This window comes from Lutra lutra, chromosome 10 (assembly GCF_902655055.1).
Source record: "Lutra lutra chromosome 10, mLutLut1.2, whole genome shotgun sequence".
Taxonomy (NCBI): Eukaryota; Metazoa; Chordata; class Mammalia; order Carnivora; family Mustelidae; genus Lutra; species Lutra lutra.
In genome coordinates, this window is record NC_062287.1 from 98,916,005 (window position 1) to 98,943,983 (window position 27,979).

Consider the following 27,979-nt stretch of genomic DNA (forward strand, 5'->3'; position numbering starts at 1 on the left):
TTGTCTTGCTTACTCAATTATCATTAACTCTCTCTTTTTTCCTGGATACTTTTGTTCTATCACCTAAGGCAGAAATCCCTATAATAACAGCTAGTTCAGAGGTGAAGTTGTTTAGAGTATATCTTTGATAAAAAATATTCTACAGTTGTCTTCTGTGTAGGAAACGTGCAAGATTGTGCCATTGCTATATCAAGAAGAATTTTATATTTCTTTTTGGCTTTAGGAAGAGAAAATAATTTGTTCTAGGAAGAGCCCAGATTTCAGTATAAATGATGCCCATGGAATTGTATAAGGCAGCATTAATTTTGGGATGAATCCTCTTGCATTATTCAATACTCATTCATTTCTGGTTAATCTTTATTTATCAACCCTATAAATATTCTTTGACTACATAGTTGGGAGTGAAACTATGAATTTTCAGCAGAATACTTAGACATTGTGCCTTTTGTTTAAATATTTTAACTATCTCATTTGTATATAATCTAACCCAAAGCTTTACACAGAATTGTTCCACTAAATATATAACTCTGAGATTTTCTATACATGTGACATTTTTATGCTGATTAGCAATGTCCCTTTGATCAGCAGCTTGTAAATGCATAGAGGTTTCTAATTGGAAGAAACTAGAGTCATCATTTAGTCACATATTGATATGAAAGAGGAACCATTAAAGATTAAAGAAAGCAAGGGGTGCACACTATACTTAAACTCACTAAACTCACGTAGTTTGACGTCAAGGACTTCATTCTTTCTATGAGTCATATTGTTTTTAATATATGAATGAGTTTTTGTTTCTTCTCTGGTCACATGAATTATTACCCAAGATTACTCTGTGGCTCCAGAGCTTCCTCATGGCATTTTTCACCCCTGAGTTTCTGAGGGTGTAGATTAAAGGTTTATTAACATGGGTATTAATATGGTATAAAACACTGCCACTGCTTTGTCAATGGGGAAGGTGACCATGGGCCAAAGGTATATGAATAGGCAGTATATAAAGAATAGGATAACTACAGTAACATGGGAGGTGCAGGTGGAAAGGGCCTTATGCTGTCCTTTATTACTGTGAGTTCTTAGGGAGTAAAGGACGAGGACATAGGAGGTGACAAGAATAGAAAAAATGAGGAGACACATCAGCCCACTGTTGGTAGCAACAAAAAGTCCAAAAATGTGAGTGTCAGTGCAAGAGAGTTTTAGTAGAGGGCAGAGGTCACAGATGAAGTGGTCATTGACCCTGGGGCCACAGAATGGCAACCAGACCTTAAAAAAAATTTGAACCAGAGTGTGAAGAGATTCCCCAGCCCAGGCCATGGCCACCAGGTGGTCACACATTTGCCTGCTCATGGCGATCCTGTAGTGTAGGTGCTTGCAGAAGGCCAGGTAGCGGTCGTAGGCCATCACAGTGAGCAGGATGATCTCCACTCCTCCAAAGAAATGCTCTGCAAAGAGCTGAGTCATGTACCCACTGAAGGAGACAGTTTTCTTTTCTGTGAGTAAGTCTGGTATCATTTTGGGAGCCATGGTAGAAGAGCAGCAGCTGTCTACAAAGGACAAGAAAGACAGAAAGAAATACATAGGGGAGCCCAGGGCTTTGCTGGATTTGATTGTCATGACAATGAGTAGGTTGCCTGCCCCATTGAGAAAGGAGATGATTATAAACACAATGCACAAGAGTTTCTGCACATCTGGGTTCTGTGTCAGGCCAAGCAGGGTGAATTCTGTCACATTGTTCATTAGTTTATGAATCCACTGTGGCATCTGGACAATTGATTTGTCTATGAATAGCACAGGGATTGCAATTATGGCAGGTGAATTTTGATCAAGCAAATCGTTTCTGTCAGAATTGCTTTCTTTCAGAAAGAAGGCAACTCCAGGCAGATAAACAGACTTAAAATTGGGCCTTATTACCAGTTATAATGAACACATTGCCTCTTCACCCTCTGACTGACACACAAACATATTCACACATACATGCATTCACACATACACTCATCCATATCCACAAATACAGTTTTACAAATGCACAGCCCTTCCTATAATTACACATAGTTGGATATTCATGCCATCACCAAAAAAAAAAAAAAAAAAGACGCAATAGAGTGTATTAATGCCTTCAAATAAGATATAGATTTGTTCAAAAAGAGAAATCAAAAAAATAAGTTTATATGTAATTTCTGGCTGAAGAAGAGCATCTAAAGCAGATACAATGGTATGAGAAACAGGACAAATTAATGGATTCAGTTAAATAAAGGTCTGCAACACACTGGAAATAACTTGAAACAAGTACAATAAGTAACCATTTTTATGCAAATGGTTTTTGCAAAAAAGATCTACTCATACCATTGTGAAAATAAGGGCATAGTCATCAAAGAAGTATGTTTAAACAGTGAAATGCTTTTGATTGACGGGTTTTCCAAGATTTATGATAGTTACATTACCCAGTGCTGGTGACTGTGTGTTGATATAAATTCTTCTGGAAAGAAGTTTGACTCCATGTAATAAGGGCTCTATAACTGGTTATGTCTAGTATTCCTTCAGTTTGGGAATCTATTCCAGATTAAAAAAATGGATAAAAATTAATCATGCAGGTTGTATTCCATAATTTTTTGATGATAATAAATAAGTGAACATATTCCAAATATTTGCATTAATATGAATAATTAAGTGCATTATAGTAATGAAATATCAGGTGGACATTACAATTATTTCAAGAGTTTGTAGTGTGGAAAGATTTTTATTCCAATATAATATTGAGTGGAAACCACAAAATATAAAACAGTTTATGTATTATGATCTAAAATGTCCAAAATGACATGTATACATAGAAAGGTATCTGTAAAAAAATACACTATAGAGATTAATAGTGTTTACTTGAGTTATGAGTTAAGGGCATTTTTACATTCTTTAAAAAATTTTTTGAACCAAGTTTTCTATAGTAGATTACCTTCATAACCAGTGAAATAATTCAGTAAAAGTAATATTATTTTCTTATCTCTGGTGTGGGTTGGTTCATAATCTCCTGAGTGACTGTGCTTTTTTTAAATAAACTAAATATAGTCATTATGCATAAAATTCTGTGAAAGTAGGTACACATATTTAAATCTAACTCACCTTAGGGACCTAGTATTACTTTGAGAACAAACTACTAATAAAAAAATCAGTGTACCTACCTGTTGATGCCTTTGAGAAAGAAGTAACAGATTCATTCCAGAACAGGTGTCTTCTCTTAGAGCACACTTGGCATGAAGGTTGCTGTCACTACCCATTCCCAGCAACTGTTCTGCAAGTTCAACCATTTTTATCTTAGGTCTATTTCTTTTGCTCACTTAGTTCCTTGAAAATTATTGCTGAGAGAGACTTCCTAAATAATCAAGTTTATCAGCTGGGTTTAGTTTTGGATTCTAGGGTCACACCTTCCTGTGAGTGCCATGCAGGAGTATCCCAGGTGAGACACTTATTCTTTTCTTTTCTTTTTTTAAAGATTTTTTTAAAAAATTATTTATTTGACAGAGAGAGAAATCACAAGTAGGCAGAAGTAGACAGAGAGGCAAGCAGAGAGAGATGGAGATGCAGGCTCTCTGCTGAGCAGGGAGCCTGATGAGGGGCTCAATCCCAGTACCATGGGATCATGACCTGAGCTGAAGACAGAGGCTGAACCCACTGAGCTACCCAGGCACCTTATTCTTTACTTAGCTTCTAAAGAGTTGGACTTCATAAGAAATTGAGGGGAAAGCTTAAACAATGGGGGGACTTCTCTCTCCAACCCACCGTACTTCACATTTGCCAGTTTTTTTGTTTGTTTGTTTGTTTTTTTGGTGACAAGATGAAGTATATTGTAAAGACTACTTGATCTGAGATCCACACTGATATAAAGCCATGAAAATAGCATACTTTATTAAAGCACAGACATTAGGGATTGCAAGCAGCATACAATCAGCAACAAATGCAAGATCCCTGAAGTAGCAGGCAAGTTAACTGCAGTTAGCTCTTATAAGTCTTTTTCTTAGTAAGCCTGTGCTCAGCCCAGAGTTATTTTCTTTGGTCCTTGGGAGTCTGGATCCAGCTATGTTGGAAACTCAGAACCAAACAGCTTCTGTGACGTGTGGCTGGTTATTTTTATGTGGTCTTCCTGGGTCCATTTTTATTAATATTTTCATGGATGGTTTTAGGGAAGTTTTATTTTTTTTAATTTTTAAAAAGATTTTATTTAATATTTGACAGAGAGAGATCACAAGTAGGCAGAGCAGCAGGCAGAGACAGAGGGAGAAGCAGGCTCCCCACTGAGCAGAAATCCCAATGCGGGGCTTGATCCCAGGACCCTGAGATCATGACCTGGGCCAAAGGCAGAGGCTTAACCCACTGAGCCACCCACACACCCCATTAAGGAAGTTTTAAAATGGGTATTAGGTGTTAGGGAGGCTCTGATCTCCCAGCTCCCAGAGGATCAGAATTAGCAGCTTCAACCAAGATGGCAGCCAGGTCAGTTTATCATTTCTCTCCGGGGACCATGGCATCTGTGACCTAAGGGGTGGGGGAGAGCCAGCTGAGCTGGGTTAGCAGCCCCTCTATGATTATGTTTAGGAAGTGGTCCTAGGGCCTGGGATGAAAGGCACAGAATGTTCTATTCATGGGGGTATGGATGCATGAGCCAGTCAGAGTCTATAAAATAGTCTTGATAATACCTATCTCACGGAGCTCTCGGGGTGGGGGGGATTGAGCAAGATGACACAGGATAACATCGAAGCCAGTGAAAAACGGTATTCTAATGCTAATGCCCCAATGGTCTACACCTGTAGGCTAGAGAAGGTGCTCTTAATAATAGATATCTGAATCATGCTGAAGAGAAAAAATTTGCTGGTTCTTCTATTTGCTAACTGTGTGACACTGGACAAGTTCCTTAGCCTTTTTATACCTGAGTTCCCACATTTGTAAAAAGGGGTTGATAATGGTATCTATCAGAGGACTGTAGTAGGGTTCTATAAGATAAAGAGCAAAGATTCACTGCTGTCTGTTATTTTCTGTGCAGATATCAAAGCTCATGGTGTGACCAGTTTGTTTGGGTTCCTGGCAAGAATATATATATATATATATAATTATATATATATATATATATATATATATATATATATATATAATTATATATATATATATATATATATATATATATAATCTCCATTAGTCTTTTGGTTGCTAGACTCTGTACACATATAGAAAGTAGAGACGATCTATTTAAAGTAGCAAATACTGATTCATAGGACATTTTAATTTTAAAATCTTTCTATCAAAATTTGATTTGTCACCACTAAAGAAATCTGACAGTGAAGTTGGGAGTTCCTGAAAAAGTTGTAGGAATAAAGCAAAAAGGGACACAATGAGTACTGACAAGTAATAAATTAATGTCACTCTGCTAAGTATGGTATTTTATATAATTCTTATATAATCCCAAGAGGACGGTACTGCTAATTCTGTTTTATGTGTAAAGAGGTCAGTGTTCACTGTGAACATCGTTGGTCAAGATCAGAGACACTAATCTTTGGTAGAGCTTGGATTTAAATGCAGGGATCTAATTCTAAGCCTGAGCTCTAACAATTATGCTGTGGTACCAGGTAGACACCGGTTCTGTGATGTGTCTCATGCACTGGGAATGATGGGCATGGGGGTGCTGATACAGACCCTGGGGGATTATGTAGGGTTCTCCCAGCAGTGGCAGGCAGGACACGTTCCTCAGACAGATCCCAGGTGCCTCAGTGACCATGAGGAGAGCCACAGAGAAAGGAGGACATTTTTTTATCTTCCTTTCCTACCTTTGGCTCCAATCTGAGAGATCTGCTTAAACATTATCTTGGAAATTTTCTCTCTGAAAATTTCCTGCAGAGTGGAAGGAAGACCAAGTAGATGTTCAGACTGAGGAGCAGGGACATCCTCTACATGAATGGGGTGTGGTAGGTTCCCAGAGAAGTAATACCTCAAAGCGATGAGCCTGGGTGTGAAACCCAGTTCTTCTATTTGCAAGACTCTATGTATGCCATTTCACCTACTAGAGTCTGAAAAAGAGCCCTATATAAATTGACATTATTGGGAAGAATATTGGAAAATTGTGTAAAAGTTCATCTGATGAATGTGTTATACAGAATTTACTTAGAAAATACTTTTCTGAAAAGAATTGAGAGAAGATTTTGTATTTTCTACTATTGTGATACTGTTGGCTAGTATTTGTTGAATCCTGTCTAACTTTGGGAGCTTGGCTGTGTTATTTACCTTCCACATGTGTCAGTTTCCTTTTCTGCAAAATAGAGATAACATTATTTCATACAGTTGTTACAAGAATGAAATTAGTCACTACGTGGAACATCAGCATATGTGTGAATGTTTTTTTTTTAAAGATTTTATTTATTTATTTGTCAGAGAGAGAGAGGGAGAGAGAGCAAGCACAGGCAGACAGAATGGCAGGCAGAGGCAGAGGGAGAAGCAGGCTCCCTGATGAGCAAGGAGCCCAATGTGGGACTCGATCCCAGGACGCTGGGATCATGACCTGAGCCGAAGGCAGCTGCTTAACCAACTGAGCCACCCAGGCGTCCCCTGTGTGAATGTTTTTTAAGATGGGAGAAACTTGATATGTTGAAATGCCAGGGGATAGAGCTAAGAAGGAAGTGTGGGGGAAGGGGAGAGAGAGAGATTGATTAGAGATGTATGGAGAGCAGTCAGTGGAGGCACATTAGGTGTGGCAGACACTGTCACCCACAGTTGGCTATTTCCCAGCTTCTTTCTTTCTAAGGAAACTCCATTTCTTTAGGTGTTCAGAGGAAAGTGTGGTCCATCCCCAGGCCACAGTTGTGACCCTGGATTAGTCCAAAACAATTATGGTAATGCCCTCCTCTTTTCAGTGATCAATTTAAGGGCTGGCATGTGACAAAATTTTGACCAATGGGAGATAAGAAAAACTTTGGGATTTCTTTTGGGTGATGCTTCTCTGTTCCTAAAAAGAGAATCAGGAGAACAAATTCTCTTTCCTAGTAATGCCTTCAGTAAGGGACGCCAGCATTGCCACCTAGAGATGCATCAGTGAGCTTTTGAACTAAGAAGTTGTCTCAAACAGCCAAAGAGTGTACACTGTTTACAAGGTGATTGCTAGCTTGTTGTTGGGCTTTACTTGAAACTGCTTTTATTTTTATTGAAGGATATAACATTATGAGATGTGAAATACCCATGAGTCCCGGGTTATATCAGATAATTATTCTAGTAGGAAGGGAAATGAACAGAAAATTTCTTTTATTAAATAAAAATATAAATACAGGATTTGTGAAAGAGGGAACCCATTGCACACATGAACAAGTGACTGCCTTGCCTTTGAGCCCTATTAGATCCTCCTGAGGAGTTACTTACCCTCATAGCTGAATAGATCCTTCTCTGTGACCAATTTTTGGTGGATTCTTAACAAGCAGTTTGGTTTATAGATGGTGGCTCTGGTGTGGAAAGCCATCACTCAGTCTGGGAAGTAGTTTCATAGAGGTCAATTAATTGAAGAGGAAAATATAAATATACTTAGTGGATTGAGCTAAGGGTGGTGTTCCTTGTGGCAGCTGAAGTTCTGGATTATAAGTATAGTGATATATGGCTCTTCTAAGCCTAGGGCAATAGCCAATGGACTGCCAATGCAGTCTGCTTCAGGGGTCCTGGATGACAGGAAGATGTGGAAAACCCAGTGTTACATCAAATGAAGGATTTGAGTGAAAATTAATTCAGTAGTAAGAAGTAATTGCTGTTAATGAGGGAGCCAGTCAATCAATAATAATGTTACTGTTATTTGGTTTAATACTGGTATAACTGGTAGATTTAATTTGATTTCCACAGAATCTATAATACTATTATTGATGATCAAATTTATTAGGAAATTAACTCCTTCCATGATATTCATAAAATGAAATCTGGTTAGAGAAGGAATCAGAATTAGTTAACAATCAATTAATTGTTATACTAAATCAACATATTGATACTTTTCATAAAATTTTAATTTCAGTAGTGTGATAAGATAGAATAGTCCTTCAACTTGGGCATGATTGTCAACAAGTTTGTGGTAGAATATTTGGTTAACTCAAGTGCTTATCTAAACAATACCCATCTCTTATTTGATGATACAAGTAGTGAGCATTTTGGAAGTTGTATGTTTTTTCCCTGTCCTATAAATGGTACAAAATATGCAAGAGAAGGAATGATTATGAGTGATTTGAAGTCTTGACCGAGAGTCTGAGGGTGCACTATGTATGAGTCATTTACTACACAACAGGAAAGTCTAACCTGATCTCTGGTTATGCCTGGTTTTGAATCTTGGCTAGGATAAGACCACTGGGAGTTTTGATCATTTTTGTAAAGTCCCAAACTCCTTTGATAGTCCCAAACACACCAAGAATCATTTTTTACTAATGGCCTTTACTCAACATAACTGGCTTGACCAGAAGGACATAAACACCTCATTACAAACTTCTGCCTTTGTTTTCCTGAAGCCAGGACTTATCTCATGGTGATCTTGGTGGTTCAAAAGGAGATGAAGCTTATTTCTCTCTGTGAATAAGGACTCTTGGGAGATTGTTTGGACATTTATAGAATCTTCAGTGCTTTCCTGTATCCAATTTCTCTTTTGACAGTAACAGTGGTCTTAAATACATTATGTGAGAATGCTTTCCAAGGTCTTGTGAGTCCTTTCAGATATATAAACTTGCGAAACCTTTGCCATTAATGACTCCACTAGAAGTATTTGCAGGATAGGTAGGATAAAATGAGGTGAACACTTATGCAATTCCACAGTTTATATCTTCACCATTTCACAACATTTTTCTTTGGTGTTGTTTGACCCTATGAACATCATTATGTGTCTAAACTTATGTGTATTGATGGAAGCTAATACTAATGCCCAAGACATAATATTTTTTCAATTAAATTTGAAAACATGTATTCCTCAGATACTTTAGGGTGGACATATCTTTATCTCATGTAGCTAAATTACGGATAACTACAAATTTAGCCCAGTTACCAAATGACAAGTTCAATAATGTGATTCTTTCCCTATCAGAGCTTAGGATATCTGCCTGGGTGTGTGCCTAAAGATGTGTTAACACAGCTATTGTCATATTCAGCCATGTGGAAAAATAGAATGGTTGAGCTGGGAAATCTGGTGATAGGGAGAGATTGTGGAACAAAAGTAGTAATAAATGGAAAGACGTTGAAACACTTGTAAGTGGATCATAATTCCAGAGAAGAAAATCATGCTATTTTCAAGCATTTCAAGCATTTTTTTCTTTGGAAAAAAGAATTAGTACTATTACCACTTCTCTCATAGGCTACTGATGAAAGAAAGACTTACTAGAGAAATCCTGTGGACTTGTTTTCTCCATAGTAGTGAACTTGCCTTCCTGCTCAGGCTCTACCTAAAACCCCCCCAACTGGATAATTTGGAGAAAAGAAGTGAGGTTACACATTGACAACTCCATTCATGGGTAGATGACTATAGGTATAGTTTGGCTTAAGCTTTATAGGTTATATTTATCATGTGGTTATTTTTCAGATGATCTGAGAAACACTACCGATAAATCAGACACGAGATACAATGTTGCATAATAGACATTCTGTGTGGTCACAAGTGGATATGATAAATTGCTAATCTTACAGATAGAATGGAAGGTAGATTATTGCTGACTTCCAGAGCTAGCAGAGCTTCATTTGCTCCTTTGAATATACCAGATGTGGAAGTAGAATGAATGTGTTTAGGAAAGCAGAAATAAAACCCAGACAGACCTGAGGGAAGCCAACTTGGGTTTGATAAAATGGCCCCGTATTTCTGACTTTTCTCCTCTGGAGGTATGTAAAGGACATTCCTGGGAAATGCTATGACACACCAGATGGAGCAGTATTTGGGATAGAACATAGCCAATTGATAATCTAATAGGGCCATGCAACACTTTTTTGTGAAACCTTTTCCCCAAATTGCACAAAACCATCAATGTCCAATGGCAACAAAAGATCTGGTGATTTAATTAGCACTGTTATTTAATTACCACCTTGCTTTATAATCTGCAAGAATTTTAGTCTCTGATTTTGGGCGTATTGAATCTATCTAAAATAATGTTCACAGAGGCTAATCATGATGAGAAAGATTTGCTCCCCCAAACAGGGCCACCAGAGGGCTCTCTGTTGCAGGAGATAGACTGTGGCTTGAAATTGGTTTGGGGTAAGGTAAAACTGTAGTGAGTGGAGAAAGTGGGTAATTGTTATAATGCAATACCATATCTATCACTGTTGATGGGAGGAAACTTGCACCTTATGCGGGAAAACATATTGACTATTTTAATCACTACGTAATCCAGTGTCTGTAAAGTCTAATGGCCAGAAGAGCTAGAGGTCCAAGGCAAAGAGGAGGTTTCTATAGGAACATTATGTAAGCTTAATTTATGGCAGGATGTTATTTCACAATGTTGCCTTTATTGTTTTGTAATGGCCTGATACCACAGATATATCTGTCAGTTTTATTTCCCCTGTGGTTTGATTTTTTGGGAATGAACAGATAGAGGAAATAGATTGTGTTGATCCTATTAGGGAAGGGGTGGCAGATGGATAGTGTTACACAATGATACTTGGAAGCCAGTGTATGAAACTAAACCTGTACTATGATATCTGGAATCTGATTATATACACACACCAGTAGGAATCCAGAATTTAATAAAAGGTGACCTCTATTTCAGTCACTGGGAATATGTAGTGCATGGGAAAATTTGTTGGCAAGGAAGAGAATGATCCTGTAAGTTCACTAGCTTTATGGTGGTGGAACACTAATCTTCCTGACATGGCTTTCTGGTAGAACAGAGGATTTGTGAGTTTGTTGATGAAAACATATTTTGGAACGTTGATTTGATGCCCACAATTGTTATAATACCCATGGAATTTGGTTGAGCAAAAAAGAAGTGAATTTGTTCTTAGAGAAATTAAAACTGTATGAAATGGCCCCATTAATATGTAAAAACATTTTAAATAAGTGGATAATGTAAGAAAAGCCTAGCTGCAAAAAATATTCAGATTTTTGTAGGGATTACTAATTACGAGTGGTATGCTTTGTTCACAGAATTTCTAAGTTTGTATTGAATGTGGCCAATCCTGGTGGTCACCAAAGAATTAGTAGGCTTATTTTTCTATATAATTTATTGTTGAAAGTGTTATGAGCTAAATTTTAAAAGATGCATGAGAATATGTTGAAAAGAGATATTGACTGAGATCATAGGTTGGACTGGGAAGCAAAGAGTTAGAAGCTTGTTAGCAACACATTTTCTCTCTATACACAGGCCTCAGGCAAGAGGGTTAGTTGATTCCTTTAAAAGACTATAGAAACATGTTAATGAGCTCTTGGGAAACACACTCATGGTATTTACCAGGGGGAAAATTCTTGAAGCAGTATGCTATGGAATGCTTGAAGCAGGATTTATCTCATTTACCTAGAATTACTAATGGAAAACAAACCTAGAATTCTGTGGGTTTATGGGACATGGCTTTCTGGAAAAATCTCCCCCTCCCCCAGGAAAATTTTTTAATTTAATTTAATTTTTATTTTTTTAAAAGATTTTATTTATTTGCTAGAGAGATAGAGAGAGCCAGAGAGCACCAGTGGGGGGGGGGGGGAATGACAAAGGGAGAAGGAAAAGCAGGCTTCCTGCATAGGGAGCTCAATGTGGGGCTCGATTCCAGTACCCTGGATTCATGACCTGAGCTGAAGGCAAACACTTAACCAACTGAGCCACCCAGGTGCCCTGCTTTCTGGAAAATCTTGCATAAGCTGTGTGGCTATTAGAATATAAAGTGTCATGACCAAAATAGTTTCCTTTTATGTAAATGATGGCTGAATGGATTACTTACCAAAATCATATGTTATGTATCAAGCAGAGAGCACTTGAATACAGTAAGAAAGGGCCTAAAGGGTGATACTGATAGTCCTGAACTTCTCCAGTTTTCTACAGTATCTCATGATTACTTGTATCCTTTCAGTTATTAATAAAACTTGAAACCAGATAAGATCTTTAATTTTTGTACATTTGACCTTGCAATCTGATTCTGTTTTCTCAATCAATAAAGTCAGATGTTTATTTTTTGAAAAGACTTAAAAAGTTGATGAATTATGAACAAGACTAGTTAAGAACAAAAAAGAGAGAGAGGGAGAGGGAGAAAACAGTTATCCACATGAGGGATGAGAAAATTACTATAGTTTTTAAATTGAAATTAAAATAAGAGGCTTTTATAAAAGCTTTATGACAATAAAAGTGAAATTTTAGATGAAATAAAAAATAAAAAATAAAAAATAAAAAAAATTATAGATCTTATCAAAACCTGTAAAAGAGGAAATTTGAACATTTCTCTTTATATTCATTTAATTCTCTAATTAAAGCCTTACCTCAAAAATTATAGGCTTGATGTCTTCCCTGGTGAATTTACAAAATATTTAAGGGAAAATTTTTCAAGAGAAAAAGAAAAGGTGAGGGTTGTATAACCATGAGACCAAAACCTGACAAAGACTTTACAAGGAAGAATTACAGGATGATTTTGATATAAAAATCCTAAATAAAATATTAGTAAATTTAATCCAGTAACATTCAAAAGAGTAAAACAACTTGGCCAAATTGTATTTGTTCCAAGAATGCAAGATTGTTTTAATATTAAAAATTTAATCAATGTAATTTATCACCTTAGTAGAATAAGTGAGAAAATCTGTAGAATTATCTCAATGGATGTGGAAAAAATGTGATAAAATTAATGGGACTATTTTAGATTAGAATCTTCAGCAAATACTAGGTACTAGATATTTATAAATCCTCCAGATGGTAATATTTGTGCAGAGAGAAAAATGAATGAAGAAAAAAAATGAACAGAGCCTCAGATACCTGTGGAATACCAGCAAGATTACCAAAACAGGAGCATAATGGGAGTTCTAGAAGGAGAGAAGATAGAGAAGCAGAAAGAGTATTTGAAGAGATAGTGGCTTGTATCTTTCAAGAACATTAATCTACCATCCAACAACAAACTCAAAATAGGATAAATACACAGATATGAGGTAACAATCAAATGACCTGAAGCCAAAGACAATGAGAGAATCTTGAAAGTAGAAGGGGGAGGCAACTCACCATGTACAAGTGATTCTCATTGAGACAAACAGCTGATTTCTCATCAGAAATGGTGGGGTCAGAAAGCAATGGGATGGTATATTCCAAGTTTTGTCAACTAAGAATTCTATATTTAATACAAGTATCTTTCAAAAATGAAAAAGAAATTAAGAAATTTCCAGATAAACTAAAACCAGAAAGGTTTCATCACCAACAGACTTGCTCTCCAATAAATACTAAAGGGAGTCCTTTAGACTGAAATGAAGTTGATACCAGGCAGTAATTTGAATCTACATGCAGAAATCAAGAACTCTGGTAAAAATAACTACATAGGTAAATATAGAAGACAATATTTGTGTACTTAGTTTGTATCTCCATTTTCCTTCTATCTGATTTAAAAGGGATCTGCATAAAGCAGCAATTATAAATCTGTGCCAATGGGCTTACAGTGTATAAACATGCACATTGTATGGCAATAAAAACACAAAAGGAGAGAGGGACTAGAGCTACACAGGAATAAAGTTCTTATGCAGTATTGTAATTGCTCTAGTATTAATCTGAGTTGTATTGTTTAAGATTTTAACTATACTTTCCAAAGAAACCAAAATAACTTAGTTATAAAAAGTTCTATTAAAAAAAACCCTAAAAATACAGTAAAATAAGCAGTAAGAAAAAAAGAACACTATGAAATATCTATTTAGCCCATCAAAAAAGGCAGTAGCAAAGAATAAAGACATAAAAAAGAAAGGACAGTAGAAAACAAATAGCAAAATAGATGTAAATTCTGTCTTAACAGTAATTACATAAAATATACATTTTGGAACTCCATTTAAAAGGCAGAGATTCACAGAATGGATACAAAAATATGATCTACATACAGTTGAACCTTTTTTCTTGTTATTTTTCTTTTTTGTTTCAAGTTTTTATTTAAATTCTAGTTAGTTAACATATAGTATAATATCTGTGTCAGGAGTAGAATTTAGTGATTCATTACTTACATGTAACACCCAGTGCCCTTGAACAGCATGGGTTTGAACTGTGTGGGTCCACTTACAGGCAGATTTTTTTCAATAAATATAGTACAGTACTATAAATGTATTTTCTCATCCTTAAGATTTTATTAACATTTTCTTTTCTCTAGCTTACCTTATTGTAATGGTACAGTATATAACACATATAAAAATATGTGTTCATTGATTATGTTGTTGATAAGGCTTTCAGTCAACAATAAGCTATTGTTAGTTAAGTTTTGGGGGAGTCAAAAGTTATATGTGGATTTTTGACTGAGGTGTCAGTGTCCCTAACCCCCACTTTTTTCAGGGGCCAACTGTATATTTCGTCTATAAGAGATATAGTTTAGATTCATAGACACAAATAAGTTAGGAAGGGAAAGTATGAAAAATCTATACCATGCAAAAGGTAATCAAATGAGAGCTGAAATGGTTATAGGTTATTTTATATTAACATAAGATGGGATAGACTTTGAGATGTAAATTACTAGAGACCAAAAAGATACTTTATAATGATGAAATAGTCAATTAATCAAGATATGATAATTATAGACTTATATGCAGCTAATAGAGCCCCAGAATTCATGAACACATGTATAATACTGACACAGTAGAAAGAATACACAGACATCTTCAACACTAATAGTTGGAGACTTTAATATCCCACTTTCAATAATGGATAGAGAGCTTACCAGTTCAACAAGAAAACAGGAGGCTTAATACTATAAACCAACTATACCTAACAGATAACTAATATAGCTCTTCAACAACAGCAGACTGTAAATTCTTCTCAACCTCATGGAAAACATTCTTTAGGTTGGATCATATATGAAGACATAAAATAAGACTCAATAAATTTAAAAGTATTGATCCTACAAAGTATGTTCTCTGACCACAGTGTAACAAAATTGGAAATTGTAATAGGAAGAAATTTGGGAACTTTACAAATGTGTGGAAATTATACAACATACTCTTAAATAACCAGGGGGTCAAGAGGAAATCATGAGGAAAACTAGAAAATACTTTGAGAGGAATGAAAATGAAAACACCCCATACTGCAACCTGTAGAATGCATCTAAATCAGTGATTAGTGGGAAATTTATACCTGCATATACCTATATTAAAAAAAGAAGAAAGGCTTCAAATAATCTAACCTTCCCCCTTAAGGCATTTGAAAAAGAAGTGCAAACTAAAACCAAAGTAAACAGAGGAAGGAAATAACAAAGATTAGATCAGAAACAAATGAAGTAGAGAAAAGAATAGAGAATAGAAAAACAATCAAACCAAAAGGGGGTTCTTTGAAAAAAAAAACACTGAAATGCCAAACCTTTTGCTAGATTGACCAGGAAAAAAAAAATGGAGGGAAGACTCAAACAGCTAAAATCAGGTATAAAAGTGGGGACATTATTATGAACCTTAAAAAATTAAAAAAAAAATCATAAGGGGATCCTATGAACAGTTGTATGCCAACAGTTTATAAAATTTAGATGAAATGAACAAACTCTAAGTAAGATACAAACTAATGACTCAAGTGAAATAGATAATCTGAATATACATATAACAAGTAAAGAGATTGGATTAATAATAAAAAAAAAAACTTGCCACAAAGAAAAACTCATGCCAAGATGGCTTCATTTTGAAGTGAATTTCATCAAACATTTGGGATAGAATTAACACCATTCTTTCCCAAACTCTTCCAGAAAATAGGAGAGGAGGGAACACATTCTATAAGACCAGTATTGCCCTAATATCAAGACTAGACAATGATACCATCGGAAAACTATAACCAACATCTCTTATGTAAAGACACAAAAATCCTCAAAAAAATATTACTAACCTGAATCCAATAGTCTATAAAAATAATTATATACTGAGAGCAAGTGGGATTTTTCTCAGGAATGCAAGTTTGGTTTAATATATGAAAATCAATCAAGGTACTACACCAAAATGAGGGAGGAAGGGACATAGGGCTTAGTAAGGATAGCTGCTGTTACATTTTTCCTGGTCTGCCATCTACTGCATAGCCATACATTTGAATATAGCCGCTGCTTCAGTTCTCATGATATGTGATTTTAATAATACCTTTTTCCTTCAGGTCAGAGTACTTGCTACAGTATATGTTTGCAAGACCACAGAACATTCTGATCTCCATTGACCTGGGAATACTATGTGTGAAGAAAATTTGAAGAAATCTGTTTGCCTAGGAAAGATTTCCACTATCAGGTGGCCAATAGAACTCCAGATTTCTAAAAAAAGGCCATTGAAAATCCATCAAAATCTGTGTTTTTTAGATTTCTACATCAGACAAGTTGGACAAGAACTTTTGACCTCCTTTTGGCCTCCAACTCTACATCTTAGTCTGCTTGAAAATATATCAAGTCCAAATGTTCTTATGTGTTTATTTATAGTATAGTCGAGAGGTTGACTTACTATCTTAACCTTCTCTGGTGCCCTCAGCCAAGGAAGATATTTCCTTGGGGATAAGCAATCTAAATGAAACCCCATGTTGTTTTTACAGCCTTTAGCGCCCATTTTGTGATACCCAAGGGCTGGGAGGAGGAATGCTTTATCACATAATTTATAGACCAAGAATGTAGTTTATGCCACATAGGCATAAACTGCAGGGAAAAGAGACATTTGGGTGAAGATGTGTTGTTCACAGATGCATTCTCTCAAATAGTCATTTCTAAGGCAAATCTTTAAAAAACAGAGATAATTAATTCCTGAGAGAGCAAAGCCTTAGATAGAAAGCCTTGATGCTCTCAGTATCATCTCTAAACATGATGACTCAAGAGGAAGTTGTTTTCTTATTTTAAGGGCAGAATAAGAGAGTTGTGTAAAGTGATAGAAATACGTGTGTGTTTTTTTTTTCTATAGCCATAGAGCTAGGTGCTGAAGATTAGAAGATTCTCAGTACCTAAGGACTTTGAATTCCATGTTCGAGATAACAATTTCTTTTCCTTTGACTTGAATATCTAAAGCGTTGGAGCTTTGAAAATGCCATTGTCCTGTTGGTGGGGACTTGAGAAATATACATGTATATGGCATGATGTTTGAACAGTTACGTATAATGGTTATTTCTTTTTCCTGAATACATTGGGCATTCTCCTTAACAACAGAGGCAACCAGGTAAGTTAACTAGAATTGCTGATTTTTAATCCAGTTTCTTACATTTCCATTTTCCCTCAAGGGGTTTTGAAACTAAAATCGTTGAAATATTGCTTTCTGATATTTTATGGGCGACCACTTTGAGATATTGTAGGATATTTTGCAGAAATATTTGTTCTCTTCACTCTATATGGATATATCCATAATATATCAGGAATAATTTTACATTTTATGGATTTCTGTCAATTGCTAGGCTTTTGAATGTGGAGACAGTGCAGTAGAGCAGCAAATTGGAACTGGATGGTCACTGAAGGGTTTCCTTCAGCATTAGGGCATATAGTGTGGGTAGCTTGGATAGCCAGGGACTGGCTTATGTATGGTCACTCATTTCCTTGAAGTAGTACTCTGATTTTCATAATTTCTATGGATGAAAGAGGGGGAAAATCTCTTCTAATGATAGGAGCAGATATGAGAGGCAACTGAAAAGAAACAAAGGGAAATTTGAGGTGAAGCCAAGACAGGCTGTGTGACTTTTACTATCGTCAAGATAGGTCAGCATGGAAGAGAGGAGAAGGACAATGTTTGGATTCTGTTTCTTAAAGGAAATCTTAAGCCCTAAAACTGAGAACCATGAGGAGGGTGCATTAATATATAAGATCTGCAAGAAGGAATGTACCTCCTGCCGTGGTTGGGAAACTACACTAAATTTCAGGCTTGGAAGCACTTGTTATTCTGACTCTTAACCTTTCTTGGATTTCATTCTAACTTAGGTTATTTCTGCTATAATGGATGTAGTCCCAACAGTATGGGATGGCATTTTTGCATCCTTAACTCACAGTTAGCTCCCCCCACCCCTCCCTCTTTTTTTAGAGATTCAAGGCAGGCATTGCTAAAGATAAGAGAAGAAAGTTAATTCTCTTTGTTACCTTAGGGTGATTTTTTTCTTGTAAACATTCATTTCAAGGGAAGCAAGATGTGATGGTAGAAAAAAAAATCACTGCATTGGGCACTAGAAGACTTTTTCCTGTGGTCTGATCTAAACAGTTAGCTGTGTTTTCTTGGACTTTATCTCTCTGCAACTTAGTGTCCTCATCTTTAAAGAGCATATATGTTTTCATTGCAAGGAACTAGAGCATTTTTACTGTACAACAATTTTAGCATTCAATGGACCCTTGAACTCATTAGCATCTGACTCTACATTTCATAGTTTAGCGAAATAACTGCCATGGATTTTATATGGTCTCAGGTGGTGGCTTTAGTTACCAACCCACTTGTCCAAACTCTGACATTGGCTGATTCTCAGAAGTAAACTGGATCTGTATTGGAGATGCATTTAGTGCTGACGAGCTAGAGACAGACATCCTGGGTTTAAAAGCAGTCTCTGCCCCCCCCCCTTTTAAAAATCATTATCACTTTTGGCAAGTCATTTACCTTCTCTCTCTTTTTTTTTCAAGATTTTATTTATTTATTTGACAGACAGAGATCACAAGTAGACAGAGAGTCGGGCAGAGAGAGAGGAAAGGAAGCAGGCTCCCTGCTGGGCAGAGAGACTGATGTGGGGCTCGACCCCAGAAACCTGAGACCATGACCTGAGCCGAAAGCAGAGGCTCTAACCCACTGAGCCACCCAGGTGCCCCCATTTACCTTCTCTTAACCAGAGTTTCATTTTATTTTATATATATATATATATATATATATATATATATATATATATATTGTGTACCCATGTCATAGCACTGTTGTGAAGATTAAGTGAAATAATGCATGTGAAGTATTTAGTATGGTGCCTAGCACATGACCACCACTCATTAAAAATGAACTATTATTGTAGGACCTACATAGTGTAAAAATAAATCTCCACATGCTATTAATAATGGAGTAAAACAGAGCTGTAATAAAAATTTCCATTTTGAAATGTTTGAGTATGTGAATTTAAACAAGTAACAAAGATTTCTGTGCTTAGAAGAAATTTATCTGAAATAAGAAGTAAGTCGTTACTTTTTTTAAAAAAAGATTTTATTTATTTATTTGACAGACAAAGATCACAAGTAGGCAGAGAGGCAGGCAGAGAGAGAGGAGGGGAAGCAGGCTCCCCACTGAGCAGAGAGCCCAACGTGGGACGTGGGGCTCGATCCCAGGACCCTAAAATCATGACCTGAGCTGAGGCAGAGGCTTAACCCACTGAGCCACCCAGGTACCCCCATAAGTCCTTACTTTTAATTGTAGTCTGAGGATTCTTTTATGGAAGACCAAGTTCATTCTGTTTGATCAACACTATTCTCCATTTCTCACTTATCCAAAAATATGAGTATTAGAGGGTTTGAGTAGTAATAGGTACATTATTGGTCTTTGGATTAGGACAAGAAAAGAAACTGATCCTGTGCTTGAGTCTTTCAATTAATAGAGGGCACCAAACACATTAATTTTGACATAAGACCAAGTTGTGTTTGTATGTTTGTTTCTGTATGGTGTGGAACAAAAAGGGATAAATGAAAATTATAAAAGACAAGCATTTAAAAAATATACTCAAATTACTTCAAGATTTGCAAGAAACAAGTAAGTGAAATAATAGTAATGAATGAGTCAAATTTGGGGTTTTATGTCTGATTTTGATCATAAAACCCAACTTTTGGCCTGGACCTTCAGGAAGCTATAAAAAAATATTAGTTGGTTGTTGGTTCTCCCAAAGGATTTCTCCTTTAGAGAAGAGTTGGCAATTAGAAGTGCACTCAACTTTCTTCTCAAGGGTTCTCATCGCTGGAAGGATTATCTGATGCATTGGGCTTCCGAAGGGAGACCACTGTCTTGGGGCTTGGACTCTAAAACTACCTTTTCAGTAAAGCATTTATGGGATCATCTGGAAGAGGTGTTCTTTCCATGTAACTCATATGTAACTTGCCCATATGTAAGAGGAACAGTTTATCTTAATCTTCTCTGCCTTTGTGATTTAAGAATACACTGAGATACAGAGAATAAAGCAACCTGAGGTCCAGGAAAAAGTGAGCATTAACAATGGCAAAACTTAGCTTTAAATACTATATTGAAGTTTATTTCCATGTCCACTAAGAGAAGTTTTGACCTACCTATTCCTAGAAAGTTTTGGAAAGGGAAGGAATCATCTGAGATTGTTAGACTACTGTTAAAAGTCAGAGTTTTGTACTGTTTGATGATTTTATGGTTCCTTATTTCTTATTTCTTTCCTTTTTGTTTTTTAGAAGTAAAGCATTCCTTCCTGAAGTTTTTTTTATCCCCCACAGCATATAGATGGAGAATAAAAGAAATGTGACTGAATTTATTTTAATAGGTCTTACACAGAACCCCATGATGCAGAATATAGTGTTTCTGGGATTTTTGGTTCTGTACTTGGTAACACTCTCAGGCAACCTACTCATTGTGGTTACCATTACCACCAGCCAGGCTCTGAACTCTCCCATGTACTTCTTTCTGACTCATCTTTCCTTGATAGACACAATTTATTCTTCTTCTTCAGCTCCCAAGCTGATTTTGGATTCCCTTCATGAGAAGAAAACTATCTCCTTTAACGGGTGTATGGCTCAAGTCTATGCAGAACATATTTTTGGTGCTACTGAGATCATCCTGCTGACAGTGATGGCCTATGATCGCTATGTGGCCATCTGCAAACCTCTGCACTATACAACTATCATGAACCACAGGCTGTGCCTTCTTTTGCTGGGAGTGGCCTGGACTGGAGGATTTCTCCATGCAACGATTCAGATCCTCTTCACAGTCTGGCTGCCCTTCTGTGGCCCCAATGTTATAGATCACTTCATGTGCGATTTGTACCCTTTGTTGAAACTCGTCTGCATGGACACTCATACCCTTGGTCTCTTTGTTGCTGTCAACAGTGGTTTCATCTGTCTTTTAAACTTCCTTCTCTTGGTGGTGTCCTATGTGGTCATCCTGTGCTCCCTAAAGAGCTATAGCTTGGAGGGGAGGCGCAAAGCCCTTTCCACCTGTGTCTCTCACATTACAGTAGTTGTCTTATTCTTTGTGCCCTGTATATTTGTGTATCTGCGCCCAGTGATCACTCTGCCCATTGATAAAGCTGTTGCTGTCTTTTATACTATGGTGGTCCCGATGTTAAATCCCTTAATCTACACCCTCAGAAATGCTGAGGTAAAAAATGCTATGAGGAAGCTCTGGAGAAAAAAAGTTACTTCAGATAATAATTAAATGAATCTTTGATATAGAAGTAATAGAAGTAATCTAATACAAGCTTCTTGATATATAGATGAGGACATCAGCTCTAACAAGAATTTGGATAACACTTGCCAATAGCCACTTAAATGCAAAACTAAGGGTTGAACTGGAATCCATACTTACTGTCTCCCATCCCACACTCGTTTCATTACAATTTGCTGCTTCTTACTCCATAAATATTTACTTATTACTTAGAATCTCAAATATCCTTAGAACTAAAAGATATGAATCTAGAATATTGTACTGGTATTAAAATGATCTTATATAACATTAAGATATTGGTTATTACTGATTATTAAAAATAATAGGTTTAATGATATTCCTTTACTTTGCACTCTAGCACCAATATAAATTCTTCCCTTTGTGAATTCTCTTGTCCATTAAATTTTGGTTATACAGGAAAAAGAGATACTATTTATCAAATACCTGTAAGTCTGTTGTTGTATTAGGTATTTTCCATGTTGTATCTCAGGGCCTAATTAGGAGACAGATAACATAGTAATTTGAACAGGGAAGGGTTACATACCTTCATGTTCATTATAGCAGAGCATTAATTGGAAAGGGCTACTGATTACTCTAAAGAATTCCCTGGGACTAAGAGGTGAATATCAAAGGAAGGAATAAATTTAAAAGGTAGAATTCCCCCCCAAAACTAGGATTCATCTTTTGGAGAAGGAGTAGTTATTGCCCATTGGATGGTGAAGTTCACTAGGTTATCTTGGCCGGGACTAGTTTATGGTAGCTGGAGAGAGACTGACAGGAAAAAAAAATGGACTGGTAAGCTGGGAACCTCCCTCTGGGTTGCTGATAGCCTGAGGCTGCTAAGTAGAGGACTGTGGCCTGGACTGGCAAGAAGGAAACAACCCTCTAAGGCACAGATGGACCAAGGCTGGTGGAAACCACCCCAACTAAGGTGCAGATCCACTGAACTGAGAACCTGATCTCTGAGTGCTTGTGTGATTTACTGGAATTTGCCTGCAGAAGTGCCTCTGAAACTCATTGGGAAATCATCTATGGAGGTGGCAGTGTCAGCACCACCAGATGTTTCTCCAGCCTCCTCCCCCAAGCAGGCACTCTTGGAAGCTATGTAGAACAAGCTGAGATGAGAAGCATATCCAAGAAATCATTACCCAGGCCAATGTCAATAAGCTTTTTCCATATGTTTTCTTCTAGCAGTTTTATGGCTTCAGGTCTCACATTTGAGTCTTTAATTGATTTTCAATGGATTTTTATATGTGGTACAAGATAAGAATCCAATTTTGTTCTTTTGCATGTGAATATCCAGTTTTCCTAATACCGTTTATTGAAGAGACTATCCTTTCCCCATTGAGAAGTCTTGATATCCTTGTCAAATATTAAGGGGCTGCATATGCAAGTGTTTATTTCTGGACTCTCAATTCTGTTCCATTTATCTAGGTGTCTATTTTTATTCTAGTACCATACTGTTTAGATTACTACTGATTTGAAATATAGTAGTTTGAAATCAGGAAATGAAAGTGTGATGCCTCCAGCATTGTCTCCTTTCTGGGGTTGCTTTGGCCATTCAAGGTCTTTGGTGGTTTCAGATATATTTTAGGATTCTTTGTTCCATGTCTGTGAGAAATGCCATTTGAATTTTGATAGGCATTTTATTGAATCTATGGATTGCTTTGAGTAATATAAACATTTTAACAATATTAATTTTTCTAATCCACTAACATGGGATCTTTCCATTTATTTGTGTCTTTTTCAATTTTTTCAATCAGTGTCTTATAGCTTTCAGTGTGAAGAATTTTCACTTACTGATTACATTTATTCCTAAGTATTTTTTTCTTTTTGATGCTATCATAAATGGAATTATTTTCTTCATTTCCTTTTGGTATAGTTTATTGTTAGTGTAAAGAAATGCAAATAATTTTTGTATGTATTCTGCATCTTTATTGAATTCATTTACTAGTTTTATAGTTTGTGTGTGTGTGTAGGTTTTAGGGTTTTCTATATATATGATCATGTCATCTAGAAACAGATAATTTTACCTTTTTCTTTTCAGTTTGGATGCCCTTATTTATTTTTCTTGTCTGATGGCTTTTGCTGCTACTTCTAGTACTATGTTGAATAGAAGTGGCATGAGCTTCCTTGCCTTATGCTGGATCTTAGGGGAAAATGTGTCAGTTTTAACCACTGATCATCATGTTAGCTTTGAGATTTTCACAGATCATCTTTTTTTTTTTTTTTCTTTTTGGCATGTGTGTTGAGGCAATTTCTTTCAAATCTATTTTGTTGAGAATTTTTATCATGAAAGATTGTTGAACTTTGTTAATACAATTTTGTGAATCTATCGAGATGATCATATGGTCTTAATGTGATGTATCAGATTGATTTTTTGCATATTTTAAACTAACCTGGCATCCCAGAGTTAATCCCATTTGGTCATGGTGTATGATCTTTTGAATCCATTGAATTCAGTTTGCTGAGGTTTAATTCTTGAACAATTAAATTTATGAGTCTTTGTATGTCTGAAAATCTATTCATTTTATTCTCATGTTTGAATTCTGTATTGCATGATACAGAATTAGTTGTTACAGTCCTTTCCCTTGAGAACATTAAAAAAATTTTTCATTAACTCCCAATTTCTACTTTTGCTGGCAAAAATTTTGATGTCTGTCTGATTTTTAAAAACTTCTTTCATAGCCTGTTTTTATTTTATAGGTTTGGTGTTTCACTGAATTTATAATAATAGACCAACTGACATTTTTAGAGTTCTATTTTTTTTTTAAAGTGATGGCCTGAGGCACAGGCATCTTTTTTTTTTTTAAGATTTTATTTATTTATTTGACAGACAGAGATCACAAGTAGGCAGAGAGGGAGGGAGAGAGAGAGGGGGAAATAGGCTCCCTGCTGAAAAGAGAGCCTGATGTGGGGTTTGATCCCATGACCCTGAGGTCGAGACCTGAGCTGAAGGCAGAGGCTTAACCCACTGAGCCACCTAGGCACCTCTAGAGTTCTATTTTAAGATCAAATTTTTTTTGTTTTCTTTCTAGAAATATCAAAATAGCTATTTGATAGACCACTGAGGACCACCCATAGTTGACCAAATCATACTCCTCATAGCTGATATCTAATACTTCTATGGTTTTTTTTTTTAATTTTTTATTTTTTCAGCATAACAGTATTCATTATTTTTGCACCACACCCAGTGCTCCATGCAATCCGTGCCCTCTACAATACCCACCACCTGGTGCCCCCAACCTCCCACCCCCTGCCCCTTCAAAATTCTCAGATCGTTTTTCAGAGTCCATAGTCTCTCATGGTTCACCTCCCCTTCCAATTTCCCTCAACTCCCTTCTCCTCTCCATCTCCCCTTGTCCTCCATGCTATTTGTTATGCTCCACAAATAAGTGAATATGGTTTTTTTTTTAAAGATTTATTTATTTATTTGACAGAGGGACAGAGAGCACAAGTAGGCAGAGAAGCAGGCAGAGAGAGAGAAGGAGAAGCAGGCTCCCCCACTGAGCAGAGAGCCTGATGTGGGACTCAATTCCAGGACCCTGAGATCATGACCTGGGCTGAAGGCAGAGGCTTAACCCACTGAGCCACCCAGGTGCCTCTACTTTTATGGTTTTATTGGCCTTCTATGTGTTCAAGTTTTCTACATTTCTGTGGCCTACATCTTTCTGAGGATCAGAAACATATATTTAATTGTACATTGTTACTTAAAGGTCATCTAACACATTAAAAAAACATTAATCTTTTCTCTGTTCCATCCATTTGGTAATCTACTCTAGAAACTGGATATCATTGATGAATCCTCTCTCAAATCTTTATCCTCAGACACATGAAAAAATGTTCATCATCATTAGCCATCAGGGAGATTCAAATTAAAACCACATTGAGATATCACCTTACACCAGTTAGAATGGCCAAAATTAGCAAGTCAGGAAACAACATGTGTTGGAGGGGATGTGGAGAAAGGGGAACCCTCTTACACTGTTGGTGGGAATGCAAGTTGGAGCAGCCACGTTGGAGAACAGTGTGGAGATTCCTCAAGAAATTAAAAAGAGAGCTTCCCTATGACCCTGCCATTGCACTACTGGGTATTTACCCCAAAGATACAGATGTAGTGAAAAGAAAGGCCATCTGTACCCCAATGTTTATAGCAGCAATGGCCACGGTAGCCAAACTGTGGAAAGAACCAAGATGCCCTTCAACGGATGAACGGATAAGGAAGATGTGGTCCATATACACTATGGAGTATTATGCTTCCATCAGAAAGGATGAATACCCAACTTTTGTAACAACATGGACGGGACTGGAAGAGATTATGCTGAGTGAAATAAGTCAAGCAGAGAGAGTCAATTATCATATGGTTTCACTTATTTGTGGAGCCTAACAAATAGCATGGAGGACAAGGGGAGTTAGAGAGGAGAAGGGAATTGGGGGAAATTGGAAGGGGAGGTGAACCATGAGAGACTATGGACTCTGAAAAACAATCTGAGGGTTTTGAAGGGGCAGGGGTGGGAGGTTGGGGGAACCAGGTGGTGGGTATTAGAGAGGGCACGGATTGCATGGAGAACTAGGTGTGGTACAAAAATAATGAATATTGTTATGATGAAAATAAAAAAAAATTAAAAAAAAAGCAAAAAAAAAATCTTTATCCTGTATCAAATTTTTTTATTTGTAGTACCAAGTATTTCTTGAGCACTTTTCTATCTCTGTGTTAGTTTGGGCTCCCCAGATGCAGACTTTGAGATGGGAATTGGACACAGTTGTGTCCACCAAACTCTGCCTCCTCACTGGCACCACCAGACTTCAGACCTCAATCCTTTTGCACCCAAATCACCCCTGTGACCTCTAACTACTCTCCTGTGGGTCTCATCCCCTTCAAACCATTTCCCACACTGTAGCCATAGTTATCATTCTAAAACTCAAAGCTTTTTTTTTTTTTTTTTTAATTTGACACAGAGAGAGAGAGAGAGATCACAAGCAGGCAGAGAAGCAGGCAGAGAGAGAGGGGAGGAAGCAGGCTCCCCGCGGAGCAGAGAGCCTGACGCGGGGCTCTATCCCAGGACCCTGGGATCATGACCTGAGCCGAAGGCAGAGGCTTTAACCCACTGAGCCACCCAAGCGTCCCCCCCTTTTTTTTAAATATTTTATTTATTCATTTGACAGAGAGAAACACAGCAAGAGAGGGAACACAAGCAGGGGGAGTGGGAGAGGAAAGCAAGCTTCCAGCAGAGGAGGAGCCTGATGCAGGGCTTAACCCCAGGACCCTGAGATCATGACCTGAGCCAAAGGCAGACACTTAATGACTGAGCCACCTAGGCTCCCCTCAAAGCTTTTTTTTTTTTTTTAAAGATTTTATTTATTTATTTTACAGAGAGTGAGTGAGCACAAAGCAGGGGGCGTGGCAGGCAGAGGCAGAGGGAGAAGCAGACTCCCTACTGAGCAAGGGGCCCCATACAGGACTTGATCCCAGGACCCTAGGATCATGCCCTGATCCAAAGGCAGATGCTTAACCAACTGAGTCACCCAGGCACACCCACTAAAACTCAAATCTAACTGCATCATTCACTAGCTAAAAACAAACTTCCAGTGTTTTTGAATTGATTACCATATTGAATTGGTTAGGTTTCCGGTGTACTCTTTTTCACCTCCTGGCCTTTGTTATGTATTCCATTTTCTAGGACAGTCCACCAATCCCATTCCTATTCATTGTATCAGCGGACTTATTTTTACCACTGCGTTCTGTTTTTTACATCTTTTCATCTAGGCATCTTCTTTTGATCCTGTATCCCTCCAATGTGGTTTCATAGCACCTTGTGATTCTGCTCTCTTATCATTTATACTTGTTGTAATTTTCTGCTTCATCTTGGGAGACTTTCAATGGATTCTAAGCTCTGTGGAGGCAGAAACTTGTTCTCTTTTGTTCACCACTGAGGGGCCAGCAACTATCAACCTGCCTGATACATTTCTTGGGCTCAAAAATATTTGTTGATTATGAAGATAGGACAAAAGGGATGAATGGAAAATATCCTGAGATAGCTTTGTGTGTAGAAAGAGCCACATATTTTAATAATGGCATGGTACCAAAAAGTAAACTGATTAACACAGAAACATAATATAAGCAGACCACATTCATAAGGTAATAAAATGTCAGTGAAAGCGGGAGAGTATCAAGGTAAACTATTTTGCATATTGTAGTTTCATATGCTGTGAATTGCAGTTTCAATTTCTTTCTCATCCTTAGTATAAGCAAGAGTGAAAACAAACTGTAGTTTCCCCAAGAGGTCTAGCCAGATTTCTCCTTAGAGTTGAATCAGATAAAAGTGGGAAAGAATTCCCTAGCCTCCAGTACTGCTTTCTTGCTCTTTATTTTTGAATTTATTCATCTTCCTTTATACTTTTAATTAATTAAGTAATTAATTCAATACTTATTGTGCACCAGACATTATGCTACCTTGGGGAGACTATTGTTACACAGTAGGCAAGTACTTTATAGAGTATGACTGTATATTCAGTAATCAGAAATTT

The 27,979-nt window shown here is 36.9% G+C and overlaps 2 protein-coding genes across 2 annotated transcripts; one reads left to right on the plus strand and one right to left on the minus strand.

The window, feature by feature from the left end:
• Positions 1-888: 888 nt before the first annotated feature.
• LOC125079972 (olfactory receptor 4C5-like) lies at positions 889-1,919 on the minus strand. The gene has a single exon (XM_047693726.1). The coding sequence runs from the start codon at positions 1,753-1,755 to the stop codon at positions 889-891; it is 867 nt and encodes a 288-aa protein (XP_047549682.1). The 5' UTR covers positions 1,756-1,919.
• Positions 1,920-14,540: 12,621 nt separating this feature from the next.
• On the plus strand, positions 14,541-21,442 carry LOC125078744 (olfactory receptor 4C12). Its single transcript, XM_047691822.1, has 2 exons — positions 14,541-14,549; positions 20,513-21,442. The coding sequence occupies exons 1-2, from the start codon at positions 14,541-14,543 to the stop codon at positions 21,440-21,442; spliced, it is 939 nt and encodes a 312-aa protein (XP_047547778.1).
• The last annotated feature ends 6,537 nt before the right edge of the window (positions 21,443-27,979 follow it).